The sequence below is a fragment of the Aptenodytes patagonicus genome, chromosome 2, assembly GCF_965638725.1.
Source record: "Aptenodytes patagonicus chromosome 2, bAptPat1.pri.cur, whole genome shotgun sequence".
NCBI classification, from domain to species: Eukaryota; Metazoa; Chordata; class Aves; order Sphenisciformes; family Spheniscidae; genus Aptenodytes; species Aptenodytes patagonicus.
In genome coordinates, this window is record NC_134950.1 from 162040045 (window position 1) to 162054905 (window position 14861).

A 14861-nucleotide genomic window follows, 5' to 3' on the forward strand; every position below is an offset into this window, starting at 1 on the left:
TTGTTCCAAGCTATGTTTTATGGTTATATGACCCAAATGCTGCTGAGTTGTAATTCCAGGAATTTGCCTGTCCACAAGCTTCTCTTAGAAATAAACTTAACAAATGCAGCTCTGGGTGTATACAAAACCCCAATAAGCACCCACAGATGGTTTTTTCACGCACATAAGCCCTGTAGGAGATGCTTCTCTGGCTGTTCCCTGTAGAAATATTTTTCTGACATATTGCAGTCTTCGGCATTTAGCACACTACCAGAGATGATCCAATGAACAAAAAGCCAGGTTTTTTTCATCGTAGTCACTCAAAATTCAACACATACATATTGCTACCCACATAAGATTTAACACACACTAAAAATAAAAACTTTATATAGTTAAAACGTTGCCCACTGCCAAATGAATCTTTGTCATAACATAACATTCATTAACAAGAGACCTCCTAATCTTCGTCTCAGGAGCTGAAATTAGGCTCTGTCAAGCTCTGCAGTCTGTTGTTGATGAGAAGAGACAGGAGACATACGAGAGCTCACTGTAATGCAAATTCCAAATGAAATTCCCCGGGACAGTCATCACGGCCCTCGCCCTGGTTCCTCCTCGTCACTAAACACCCAATTTGTCCACTACAATAAAGCAACTACTTACCTTAATAGATCCAGAACGTCTTCTCTCGCATGAAGTCCACCCTTGGCACCTGCGCATCCCAAACTGGATGCTTTAGGGCAACAGTCACCAGGCAATACTATCTGTGCCCTACATGTACGCGTTGTCTCCTCTCCTCCCAGCTACCCTGCTTCCCCAGCCCCTCCCGACAGGCAAGGCGGCCCTGCACACAGCCCCAACCATCCCTCAAATTCCTTCATCACGAAAGCATCCCCCAGTCCCAAAACCACGGTAAGAGAATGTGCCATGTGCATTGATGTTAACACATGAGGAGAGGGAGGGAAGAAGCTAAGACACAGACTATGAAGAAAGGCCTGAAGGAACACTGTGCCCTTGCTCTGTGACCCAGGCTCCTGGGTTTCCGCTACTTCTCTGTACAGCCCAAACACTCGCTTCTCACTAAAACATATTTTTCAGAAAGCTGGTCTTTTAAAAGATGCTGAAAGCTGGAGAAACCACTTCTCTTGGCAGGTTCTTCCAACAGTTAATCACCCATGTGGTAAAAATGTATGTTTATCTTCTCATTTGAATTTGTCTAGCCTTATACAAATGTTTATACCCTTCTTCCAAACAAGGCAACCTTTAATATGCACAGTTTTATCTTACTGGTGTACACATTTTTTTTTTTTTTAGAATCAAACTGGAATTTGGCACACAGTCCTCAGGCTGCAAAAGCACCTCCTTTGCCTGCACGGGCAGGGAAGCAAGCCTCTGCAGCAGCACAGAGCTTGGGCTGGCAGAGAATGGGCAAACGCCCACTGCTTCTGCATTCACTGCAGTAACTCATGATCAGGTTTTCCTGATGAGAAAGGCAAAGGCCAAACGAGGAAAAAAGTCCTTGAAATTTATGTCAACAGCACAAAAACAGGCTGTGTTGGTTTCCTCTTCTCCCTTACTGGTTTCATGCCCTGCAAGTTACATTGAGAAGCAGCATCGTGCCTATCAAGGATGTTAAGACCTGCCTTTCTTCTCAGTGCTAAAACATAGAAGCCTAGAAAAAAATTGAAGTAGCACTAGAGGTATTTAATGAAAGAAATACTTTGGTGGTTGTCCTAACTCAGCAGATGAATCTCCCCAAGAGAAAAATCTTCCACCTCTTTGCACTCATTCAGGAGCTCAGTCAAAGACCGAGGGCAGGAGGTTCGTGAACGTTACTCATGCTTGCAGGCAATACCAGATGCATCCAAAACAGCTTTAAGTGGATTTCTAGCTCTATACCGCGCTCCTGAACATCCAGCTCACAGTTTGTGTAGAAGAGCTGAGTAACGCCCTTTCGTTATTGAAGTGCAGTACATGTGGTGGTGGTAAGGACCTGACTGTATTTCCCGTAAGCACCCAGTAGTAAGAAATGTGTATCTCGAGATTAACAGACTAATTCTGGGAGGTGTCTGAGCGACTACTTAACAGGGCATGTCCTAATAAATCAAAGTACCAAAGTGCCTTCTGATGAGAGGCAGCATTAGTACGGAAAGCCTGGCCAACGTCCTCCGAAGACAAAAGGCTTAGTCCTCTGAGTCTGGCTAAGAGAGACTGGAGGAAAGGCTGAGCCTTGGCCATGTGAGTTTTCTCCATTTTCCTCCAGAAGCTTTGGACTTCTCTGTGGAAGTACAATTTTAAAACATCCATAGTCTAGCTCCCTTTGGAAGAAGAATGATGGAGACTGACACCACAGGATATGCGCTTTCGCAAAAGCAAGACGCAGTACTCTCTTGCCGAGTAAGACAAATATCGCAACAGAAGACAAATTCAGGTTTCTGTACTGGGTTTTGTGCTGCCCAGAGCAAAAGGCAGCCTCCGACTACCTGCCTAGGAAAAAAGTTTGCCAGAGGTGACTATGGTGACAGTTAGGCAAATGCATGATAAATAAGCGAGTTAATCTTACTCTACATATCAAAGACTAACACAGACACGGCATGTATTTCTGGAGAGAAACCGAAAGACTGCTGGATCCGCCCAGCTTCCCTACCAGGTGTGTCAAAGCCTCTGCAAGCTTATGATTTTTTCTTTCCAGGTAAACTCTCCTCCTGGACCACATATTGATCAAGCTTGTGACTGCAACCGAGACAGAAGAATCCTATTCCAGAGCTGCTGCTTTGCATCTTTAGCTGTTTTGGTAACAGCTTCAAGCAACTCCGTTATGGACAGCCAAAATAATTCTCTCTTCTGGCCATCAGGAATGTCTGTGCCAAAATCTGAATTCTATGACCAGTCACCCAGGCTGGATTCCCCTCCCATACTAGTAACTCATTCAAATAAATTTACAAATAAGAAACAATGCAGGAGATTTTATATTTGATTTTTGACAGTCAATAAAAGGAAGAACTGAAGCCTTTTCAACGTACCATGTGTTTGTTGTATCACGTGAAAGACTAGCATCCTTACTGTAGTCTTTACAAACTAGGTGTTAATATTTAATCTCTCTCAGAATTAGCATTCAATTGTATGAAAGGATTCAGCTTTATTTTGACTGCTGGTAAGCTAGCAGCTACAGCTATTGTTATGAGGTTCATTCGAAGTTGGCTGCATTGAAAAGAATAACTGAGAGAGCTCTCATTTATGATTCAGTATAAAGGATGAGTTATAGGGCAAAGCAAAGTTTTAAGAGTTATTACCATAAGCCTCTAAAAATCTGTTTTCTTGTCAATTTTAAGTCAAGCTCAAAAATGATCTAATTTTAGTGATTTTAAAATGAACCCACTGTGCTGCAAAAGCTAGCATTATTGAAAAAGCCAGAGCACTAAAGAGACAATTCCACTTAATAGCATCCTTTTAATAAAACTTTTTACTTATCTTCTGAATTAAAGATACTTTAATCCCCACCATTACATTTCAAAGCTGACATCTTCTCAAGCAGAAGTTTTTAGCTTCCGTTATTTGGAAGGTAATTAGCACTTAGGCCACCAGTGCAATCTACCTCACACCAAGATTTCACAGCTTTCAGATTTGGGTACTATCACATCCAAACTACCGCGTGTATTTTAGACATGGTAAGCATGACAGGGGATATACTACTCACGTGGGTTTTCAATTAACTTTCTACCAGCTGCTGTAAGTAAGATAACACCTAACCTAGCGCTCAGTCTGCCAGAGCACAGTTTTCCGAGAAGTTTCAACGAGTTTGAATCAGCAGGCAGCTCGTATAGCTTCAGGGTTACGGCTCAGATGGTCACAGCATTTTTTTTTAATCTTTTTTTATATATCTGACAGCAGCATCTCAGAAGTGGGGCTTACAGTTTTGTGAACGTATGACCTGTGTAGCAGAGTATAAATCAACCGCCTTCTGCTCTAACTTTTCAGTAGTGCACTTCACTCAACAACCAACTCTAGTCGAGGTATTTTCTCCAAAACCAAAGCAGATCAAGCAGTAAACCCACTATAATGATGAATTCAAAAGGTATAGTTTGTAACACTAACAAAGTAAATTTGCTTCGTTCCAACACTATTGCAACAGAAGGATCATTTCAGCATTTCGGGTGGAAGATAAAAAGCTTTTTACTTAAGACAACCACTTGAAGACAAGCAATAACAAGAAAACCCAAACTGTCTATGCTGAGTACTACATAAAGCAAGTATGTGGTCACAATTCAGTCCCAAAGTAAACAAGACCAGAGGGAGCAGACAGTGCAAACAAGCTACCTTTTCTTACCTTAAAAAAAAGTAAAGTTTCAAAGTCCAGGTTACTGCTGATTGGCAGATTGCCGATGTCAGTACTGCAACTACCTTGTGAGAACACCATGACTTAAAAATAAACCTAAATACTAAAGACATCCAAAAATCAGGACCAAAGAGGCAGGTTCTCCAGAGGTACTACAAAATGCTTCCACAAAAAAGTTAACAAGAATCCTAACACTACATTAATGCATTGCATTGAGTGCCGTTGAAAAGTTCTCTAACCACAAGCATCATACAGCTGTAACATTCATTTTGCAATGCAACGATCTTTAGAGGTAAACACTATGCTGTTATAATCACAGATTAAACTAAGGCAAAGTAGGAAACAAGATCACTTTTCAAACAGAACAGAAGCAAATTCAGGAACAGAACTCAGGTTTCCAAAAATGAAAAATAAAAATCTAACTTTTTTTTATCACTGGACCAGCCCAGAGATAGGCTGAAACACGTAAGCACAGCTAAATACAGAAGACAAAGCTCCACGTACACCTAAAGCTAATACACCGGAGGCGGCAAGCAAACAGGACAGCCAAACACAAACACTGACAGAGAGATATAAAACCCTTGGGCTTGTTTAGAGATATATTTTTAAAGTCTTTCACAAGCCTTGTTTTCAGCATTCTAAGACTAAGTCCATCAATTAATCACAAGCTGATACATGTACACCTTACAATACAAACGCTACGGACCCTTACTCTGCAGAGCAGCTTTGTCACTTGTACCACAAAACAATGCCTGTGATTCTCAACAGGGAAGGTATTGGAAGGACTGAGCACAATAGCTGCAGCAATTTTAAAATGTGAAGCATTCTAAGGCAAAATCCCAAACTTCTTCAGTAAAGCCAAGTGAAAGGGGTAGGTGCCATGCAATCTAAAGAGAAACTTGTGTTACAGTGTAGTGTGTTGAAATTATTGCCATGCACAAGAGACCAAAAAGAGGTTGCACCAAGAAAAAGCGTTACAAAGTTATTGTATTCTACCAATGAACTTTGAAGCAGAGCATGAAAGAGTAAGTGACTTAGCAGGTTCAAAAACTCCATCTTAGTTTTTCCAAACCACTAGAGGAAGCTTAATTTAAACTGGATGGTGTCCCTAAACATTCAAAATTAATCCCTCCTGTATAAAGAAATGGTACTTTTAATCAAACAGCACCTGGTTTTGAAAGCTACCTCGTGCCACTGCACATTTGATGCTAGAATCAAGAACCTTTTCTGTTATTAAGTACTTTGTGCTGTTTTGGCCAAAATTGAAGTTTAAGGAAATGTGCTGCCCTTGATGATCCATTACTTCTGGTGAGTAGGTTTTGTACATCCATGCAAATTACATATTAGTAAGGAACGACATAAAATTTTTCAGAGCAACCTAATAAGTGGGTTTCCAAGAGAAAAGAAACTCATTTCAGCAGCACAAATAAGAAGAAATTCTGGATATATAATACATAATAGGAAGAATTTAAATTGGATCCACGGTAAACAGAGTGAGGATTTATTTTGTGTATTAAAAATGAAGTTGGATGCAAGAAGTTGCATTAAAAAAAAAAGTTGGATGCGGTGTTATTTCAAAACTATTAGGGCTTAGGTCAAGTGTAAGAAGGTGACAATTTTTTTTACGTCTGGAACTGGAACTGCCAGTCCAATTATATCCACCCAGCTCAACCACCAGCCTATTCAAATGCTGGTGTATGGGTATCTGCTTACTACCGTAGAAGTATTTACTGTTGAATTCTGCCTTCTGCCAACTCATTTCTTCCTGTCTTTGTGCTTTGCCAGTTTCTCTTTCTACCAAGAAAGTGCAGCACTGCCATTTAATGCTGCATTTTGTCCAGCTCTGACAGTAACCAGCTTCAGGGATCTGAAGGCAGAAGAGAGACTATCCAAAACACTGGATCTTCAGCAAATTTATAGTGTTAAAAGATTTCATTATAGAAACCTGGAGTGAACTGTTCTTATATCATGCTGTGAGAAGGACCACACTTTTCTGGGTAAGAAGATCTAAGGCAAGCATGTGGGTACCGATTTGCCACTTGCAGGTATGCTATCATAATTGTGTTCTTAACTTGAGCTAGGTAATTTAAATTTTAAAGAAGATTACCTGGGACTAAAATAGAAGGTGAAGTTTGGCAGCTCAATGTAAAACCTATGGGTATCCACAGGAAGGAATTCAAACTCAACTCCAGATTGTCCTAATTTTATTTGACTTGGTTAACCAATTTTGAAGCACTTTTTACAGTTTACATAACTTAAAGGAACACACTGTGTCCTATAAATATAAATTAACATTTTTAATAACTCAAGACATCACAACAAAGCCAGATTTTGAAATAAATTGTCTGTTTAGTTATCTGGATCAAGAAGGAACATACATGGGGAAGGAAAAAAACAGCATTAAACAAGAAAACACTGTTTAGTTCTAAACTGAGTTTGTGCTTCTACACCAAAAACACAACACTGAAGTAACAAGAACTCTGCAAAGAACTTGAAAAGGTACATAACTTCTGTAGTCCCAAAACCAAAGTACATATTTATTTCTTCTTCTACCTGTTATTTTGTTTGGTTCTATGAAATTAGCATTAATGGTAGAGGGACAAATGTAAGATATACTAACTTTGCTGCAAATATGAATTCTGTTGTAGCAGTTTGTTAGAAGTCGAATTGGTTTTCCTGCATGATAAACAAAAGCAAATCTTTTCGATGTATTTAATAATCAACGCATTTGTTAGTGCAAAGCAGATGGTGTTCAGCAAGATTCAGGCATTAAGTGATCATTTGAAAACACCATGCTTTTTTTTTTTAAAACACTAAGCCACCCTGAAGAATTTCGTGAAGGCCAGATGTTCAAAGCTGGTGCACAGATAGAAGCTGCACATCCATGATTTATGCATGAAATTACCCAGAGCCTGACAGGTATTAACACATGCCAATAGTTATTTGCATGCTTTCTCTGTGACATAGAGAAATCAAGTCATCTTTCACTAAACTTTGAAAATCTAGACTTAGCTACAAATTAATACTTTGCTTCACTCCATTAATTTAACAAAAGGCATTAATCCATCTTTCGATTTTTGGTTGATGACTAAAAATAAGAGTGATATATTGTAACATTAATAATTTTGTTCAAATCTTATTCAAAGCAATTATGTTTGTTCTCAAAATAAGCAAAAAAATCTTATCGTTCAGAAAGCCTTTTTTTAATTATTAAATGTTTTCCTGTATATTTATGTTCACTACAGATTACTTTTTTGAAGCAATCTCAGAACTTAAAACTTTAGAAAACTTTTTTAATTTTGAAACAGAGGGAGTTACTTTAGTCCTAGACCAAAAAAAATTATGTACTAGGGCAAAAGATGGAGTTAGAGAGTCAGCCTCTGAATGCTTCTTAAAAATAGGTGCTTCAAATACAGGTTTAGAAAAGAAATTAAATATCATGTTTTCAGTCACACTGAAGAAAACATCTGCAAAGAAAAAAGGCCCTCATCCTTAAGATTGAAGAAAAAGGTGGTAGGAAAAAAAAAAAAGCACTGTTTTCCCAAGTTGCCCAAATCACACACAGACACAAGAAGGTTACAAATGCCATTCATGAAAGAATGCACCACAGACATCAGCATTTATTCATTTTGAATTTTTTTTTTTTTTTAGCAAATGACAAAAGACTCAGCTCACTGGCTTCACTTTTGTTTACCTTTTGCTTACATTACACATTTAAACATTTGTCAAAACTTACTAAGTTGTCTGCATTCATGCACAACTAGAAAACATCCTTAATTTATTTAAACCAGAAATGCATTACCAGAAATGTATTAACATTGTTCACTACTAAACATTTAAAAAAAAAGTTGAAATTATTAAAAAGTTTATCCTGGAAATGTTAACTTCACAGCAGACTTAAACTACTAATTGGCTCACATTTCAAATTGGAAAAAGCAAGATTCATGCTAGTGTTAGTGTACATCTCGCCCTAGCACTACTGAAGGATCATGGTTCACCTTGATCATATATAATAAAAAGAAAAGTGCATACAGAAATTTACAACAATTTTAAAGGACAAAAAATGGTCCAATTGATGTGGTCCCAACAATTAACTCAAAAGTCTATGACAAATACGAGCTTCAGTGAGCTATTTATACTACTTAAGATTAAGTACGGATATACAGAAAGTTGAGTTCGTTTGAAATCTTCAAAAAATGTTCCTGTCAATCCTCAAATGGTGGCTGTTATAGCTTAAAATTTCTGTTAAATGCGTGCGTTGAATTACTTGTTATCCAAGCGTAGCAGCTGCTCCTTACCATTTATTGTTAGCGACCTTAACTGGCCATCTTCTTCAACTTCTACTCTCTCTTGTCCATTCTCAACAATTCTGTAGGACAAAAACACAGTTAGCCAGTTTAAAGCACTGTAAGCAGTTTGAAAATACACACCAGACCTAGGTTTTTAGATAATGAACTATAACAGAGCACTGCCTGCTTAATGCAACTGTAGTTGGCAAGCTTTTGTATTTAACAGCGCAGAAGCTGTAACTAGTAACCATCTGCATTCCCCCACTGATATTGCTTATTTATAGCAGGAAAATTGCTTTCTGGAAGTTTGAATCCTCCAGTTTGTAGAGTTCACAGTTACAGCTGTCACCTCATACATTGTCACAGTCGTACTGACACTACACACTATTATCTAGAACTAAATGCCTTTTGACAGATCAACTGTACAATCCTGATGTTGCATTTAGTACCTACCCATTTGTTAAATGCATAATATTCTAGATCCAATCACAATTTTGCATGATGTAAGGCACCCAAGACAGTCTTTAATCCACTTTTAGTTTGATCTGAGCAATTAATTTGGAGACCTACTCTATACCAAGTTTATGACCAGCATGTATGCTGCAAAATTTAAGTATCCCTGACTGGAAGGGAAGATTACTAAAGAGCTCTGTGGGTTTGGGCTTTCTTTGTTTATTTTAGAAATGGGAAGATAAGGAATGTTTAAGTTATTTTTAGAACATTTAATTTATGCCTAAATTTTAACGATCTGGGAATTCTCCCCTCATGATTCAAATGAGGAAACCACATGGATGAATACAAATTTTTCTGGAGATCAGACTTATTGAAGACAATATACCCAGATTAAAAACAGAGGGAACGGCTTCTTGCCTGAAGCAAAATATTACTCAGAGAAGATTTTCATTGGGTATGCTGGGATATGAATCTTCTTTAGACTTAGCTACCTCATGGGCAGACATTCTACAAAGTAACAGGACTTCTCAAAGACAGTAAATGTGTCTTCCTAGATGTGGCTAACCACATTTCTTGCTTCCCCCCGCTTTCTAAATACGATAACAAAAGATATGACAGCAGCATACCTGATTTAGCCTATTTTTTAATATTAAAACAAACATGGTACCTCATCTTCTTTTGCATAAACACTTTCTTTGGTCTCTCTCACCTGGTAAAATTCCCTCAAAAGTGGGCAGTTTTCAGATTTTTCTGGAATACACTCACAGAAAAGTATCATGACCACACCAGCGTGTGATGACAAAGGCTGCATTTAAGTGGTCAAGATGACAGGATCTCTCCAGTGCAACAGGACACAGAAGAACTTTGCACTTTGAAGTATAGGACACAAGTTACCCAACAAAAAAATTGGTTCTCCCTTGCTTTTCCATAAATTTTTACTAAGTACTGAAATTACATTTAACTACTGGTTCAGTACTCCTATAACTTATTGATCATGATGTTCATGATCATGTTCTATAGCTAACTAATATTTGGGTTTCCCAAATGCAGTGATTTCCCCATCACAAGCATGAAATAGTGAGAAGGTACGCTGTGTATAGTACTTGAAAATTCACTTTCCAACAAACAGGAACAGTTTTCTCCAAAGCGGGTTTCAGTTGCTTATTTCACTTAACAGATAAAAGAAAATTACTTTTTACACAAAAACATCACTCAGACACTACCTAGGAAAGCAAACTAGAGCAGATGTTAGGGAAAACTGTTTCATGTTTCATAATGTCTGCAAAATTAAAAGTCCTCCCAATCCCCGGTTAAAAACTTCACAATCAACAGAAACCAAGTGCACTTTTCCCTTCCAGAAGCTCAAGCTGACTTGGCAGACAGTAGTCAAGGACCATAATAAAAGATGCATCACTACACAGGAGGTTCTGAAGGCCTGGAAGAGCTCCATTGCCAGGTCCCTTTCAAACAGCAAACAAGTTGCAACCTTCATTTTTCATCAGGGCAGTTCTGAAAGCATGTCTTGCACATCTGAACCCTCCTCGACTACCAAGAGTTTAGACAAAAACACCATCTTCCCCATTTTCACATGCTACAGCTTTAAGTAACTCAGCAATGCCAAGAAGAGTTGGAGAACCCAATAAAACTTTTCAATTTTTTTTTTAAAGCATTCAGAGAAATCCAAGTAATCTGATGACCACAACAGCAAAAGTAAAAATACACATACATACGTGTATCACTATATTTATGTGTGTATATATATAGTATATTTATATGCATGTATTTATAGCTATGTATGCCTCTACATATCATTTCATACAAATATATTTGTATCACTTACCTCTTCGTAGTAATTTTTCTGCCATTAACTATTTTAGTTGAGGTTGATACTGATTTGAAGTTACCCATCCCACTGCCACCAAATGACGTAGAGGAGAACGAAGTAAGGCCTCCATGTCCCAATGAACCAAATGAAGTAAAACCTATTGGGAAAGAAGGTATTTGACTAAAAATGTATTTTTGCATGACCATGGGATCCAAATTTATCATCCACTCAGACTACATCCTAGCTTCAGGATGCCCTTAGTTGGTTGCATCAACACAGCATCAGTGACTAGATGGCATTAAACACCAGTGTGAGAATAAAAACATGGCTCCAGCCCCATCAATTTCTCCCATATGGACCCATAGTTCAAATTCCAAATGCACAGCATTGTCCAAAAACCATTTGTCACCTCCTCCCCTGAAGAAAAGGCATTCAAGCCTGTCTGCTGAACCATTATATCATTCTTTCCACTCAAGGTAAAGCCAGTAACTTTAGTGAATCTCATTTTTTGCTTTAATGTAGATGTTGGGATGCCCTGAGTTAGCAGACAGAACATTACTAACATCCCAACTAATACCCAGAATCTTAACACTTGAAAGGATGCTGACTACCAGCAACTCTCAGCAACCTCTGAGATACAGAAGTCAGCATTCAAATCGACTACCCCAGAACTGATACTAAGTAGTACCATGGGTTTTAGGCACACATTTTTCCAGTGTATTTTCAGGACCTTAATTAAATAAAAGCCATCACACCCACAACACCTAAAAGCAAACAGAACAAAAACAATTCTAAAGCTATAAAGAAGCTGTAGCACCAAAATTAAGAACACAAGAAGTTCCACCTCTTAGAGGTCTGTTTACTTTTCATGAACTTTCAGGTACACCAAATATTGTAACTATAGCTTTATTTACATTCAGACTTTACAGAGAGCAGCTTAATTTTAAAAAAGCAGCCTCAGAATTTCCTGAATGAAGAAGGCAACTTTTTTAAAAAGTATTTATCAGCTTATTATATTGAGATCCTTTGTGAACCAAAACTGCATTCCTTGTTAAATGTTGTGATATTTACCTGTGTCAAATGAAGAAAAACCACTTCCAAAAGCAGGGAATCCACCAAAGGCAGAGAAAAATGATCCACCACCTCTGCTTCTGCTTCCCCTTGGACCCCGCCTGCCCCCGAAGAAGTCCTCGAAAGGGTCTTCTGCAAAACAGAAGACAACATTTAAGAGGTCAATATTACTGAGTGATTCTGTATTTAATCATTAGGGGTTCTTCATTAAAAAAAAGACATTTCCTGTTACAGATAAGATTCTTCCTTTGAAATATTTGATGCTACTGAACTGAACAGTCCACCAAAAAGGCAATTCCTATGCTCCTTCTGGACTAAATTCTGTCTCACTTTTGGACGTAAATTAATTATAAAAAGTAGCTGATGTCCTTATTTTAGCTGTTTAGTATTAAAAACCAGTAAAGCTAATGTAAATGCTCTTACATTTTTCAGTATAATAGAAGTGGCAAGAGCTACAGAAATAGTATTATTTCCACCACATGCTCATATACCATAATACACTGGAGGTATGATAAAAAGTGAAATCAGTATTTATTTGAAGCTAACGATGTCCAGACAGTTAGCATTTGACAGATTTAACACCTCTTCAGATGCATAATCATGATCCCTACACACCCAAGTCACCATAAGGCAAATCCTTCAGCTGTTCTACAGAACTCCCTGTTGTCAGACTAAGGTTTTCCAAGGTGAAGAAAAAAAAAAAAGTAGCACTACAGACAAATTAAACGCTTAGAATTTGAATTTAACAAATCTTATAATATTGCACACAGGTACCCGAACTTTCTACCTAATTTCTAGTCAAGATTTATTGTGGATCACCATGATGAGGTCTCTGAAAAGTAACTTCCAGATCGGTTATATCAATTATTGAAATATAAAAACAGCAGCCAGGGATTGATGACTCATAGTCTTAAAGTGTTCAAAGTGTTTATTTTAGCACTTGCCACATTAGGTACTTCAAACACGTATTCTGATGCACGTTTAGGCAGCAAAGTATGGAGGTTTACACACAGTGTCCCAAAGAGGCATTCGGTCCCTACCAAGCAGGAGGAAGAGGGGAGAAACAGAGAAAAGGGGTCATGGATAAAATGCTATTTCAAATTCAAGTACAACTGTTATGTCATTCAGAACAGCTGCTGTTTCGTCCTCATTAGGAAGACAATAGTCTCTTTCAAAAGAATAAACAAATAAAAAAGAAGAGCAGGCACGGAGGAAACCAGACACCTATACAAGCAATCCTTATTTACGTGATCACATTTTCCTAAAAAATGGTTATTACTAGAATTTTCTGAAAACTGCTTTTTACTAGTGCTCTTAAAACAACGAGCAACATATAAAATTGCAATCATATAACAGATACTCAAACAAACATAATACTTGCATTAAAATCAGAAAAGTTTAGGAACTTTAACTATTCTCTGCATCAATCACAACTCTCCCAGAATGAGTGTTGTACAGTACCAATGATTTTACCAAGTTTTACAAGTAGGGACTCTCAATATTGAAAGGTAACAGTCTGAAACACTGCTCAGAGTGAGCTCCAACTGAAAAATGCAGAAACTGGTGACAGCAGCAATAGAAGTATGAAAGCAAGGAAAGAGTCTTATAACTGCATGACTGTTCAGAACTACAAATTAACAAAGTGAAGGTCAGAAACGCAGTATTTATTCCACCTCCACCCCTGGTATCCCCACAAAAATCCAAGCTGATTGATGATAAATCACCAAGTTAATGCAATAGTGACAATACTAAAGCAATCAATATAATAAAAATATTCATTACCATCTGGTTTATGTGCAATTACTTAACAGAAGTGAAACATCACAATGTATTCATGCTGAACAAAGGCAACCACTGAGGTTCAGACATATATTCCCATCAGCAAAGACATAAAATGCCAAGAACAGCAAAAAAAATAACCCTATCCTTCCCCTAGCTTCCAGTTATTGAATAAAACAAGACAGGACCAAACTTTTATCTTACATACACTAGACAAGCAAGTGGTAAGATTTTTTTTCTACTTCAGGTGGTTTTTTTGTTTTGTGCTTTCTTTTTTTTTTTCATTTAGAACAAGTTTTCTTCAATATAAAGATAACCTATTATTACCTTTAAAACAACAGAAATTAAACCAATGCTTGGGCATGGAAATATGGGAACCTACCACCAAAATTACCATTTCCAAAACAAGCACTATGCCCATTTAAAAAAAAAAAGGCAATTTTTGTCAGACTAGCATATCAGCTAGCAAGTAAAACCACTCTAGTTAATTGTTTTGTAGTCCAATTTATTCTTGCTAGAGTGACTCATAAGTTAGTTATGAAGGTCATTCACTCACGTGTACAAACGATCTATATTCTATTACTCCCACTGTTAAGCTTTCTATTTATAGTCTAATTTTTCTTGTTACCTGGAGTTCGAATAAAAACAAAACAACCTACCATCTAAGCTTTGAGTTTTTAATCCCCCACAGTAAATCAGCCTATTCTGCAAGTGAAATCTCTCCTTGGCACAACAGCAGCAGAAACGCAAAGGTTTTTAAAGGAGAACCACAGAATCTCCCAGAGACCCCTGCTATCAGCCCAGCTTCTAACTGGATTATTGCCTACTCCTAGCCACACAAAAACCTAGCTGAGATTTGGACATGCCTTATTAGCCTTTGGCAACCCTACGTACCAAAGAAAGAGGTCAGCACTCCGTATTAGCAAATGTTCTAGCCTCAGGTGATTCCTGTTAGCAGCCCTGCTAATAATCCTCTAGTGCTCTTCCAGTAATTCTCTCCAGTAAATAAGATACTCGAACCACTCTTCCACAGTGGACTGCAGAATGCTTAGCAAGAAGGATTATGTAGAGACAGGAAAATGGGTAGGACTTTGAGGGAATATTTCTTACTATCCTGACAGCCATCCAGGTA

The 14861-nt window shown here is 37.8% G+C and overlaps 1 protein-coding gene across 4 annotated transcripts in view; it reads right to left on the minus strand.

Annotated features, from left to right (window-relative positions):
* DNAJB6 (DnaJ heat shock protein family (Hsp40) member B6) overlaps positions 1-14861 on the minus strand; it is a 64572-nt gene that overhangs the window by 24494 nt on the left and 25217 nt on the right. For all 4 annotated transcript variants that reach the window (XM_076331917.1, XM_076331915.1, XM_076331914.1 and 1 more), the window contains exons 6-8: positions 11951-12082; positions 10895-11036; positions 8611-8681 (exon numbers count right to left, since the gene is read on the minus strand). In XM_076331917.1, the coding sequence (XP_076188032.1) occupies positions 8611-8681; positions 10895-11036; positions 11951-12082 (345 nt within the window). The remainder of the gene's footprint in view (positions 1-8610; positions 8682-10894; positions 11037-11950; positions 12083-14861) is intronic.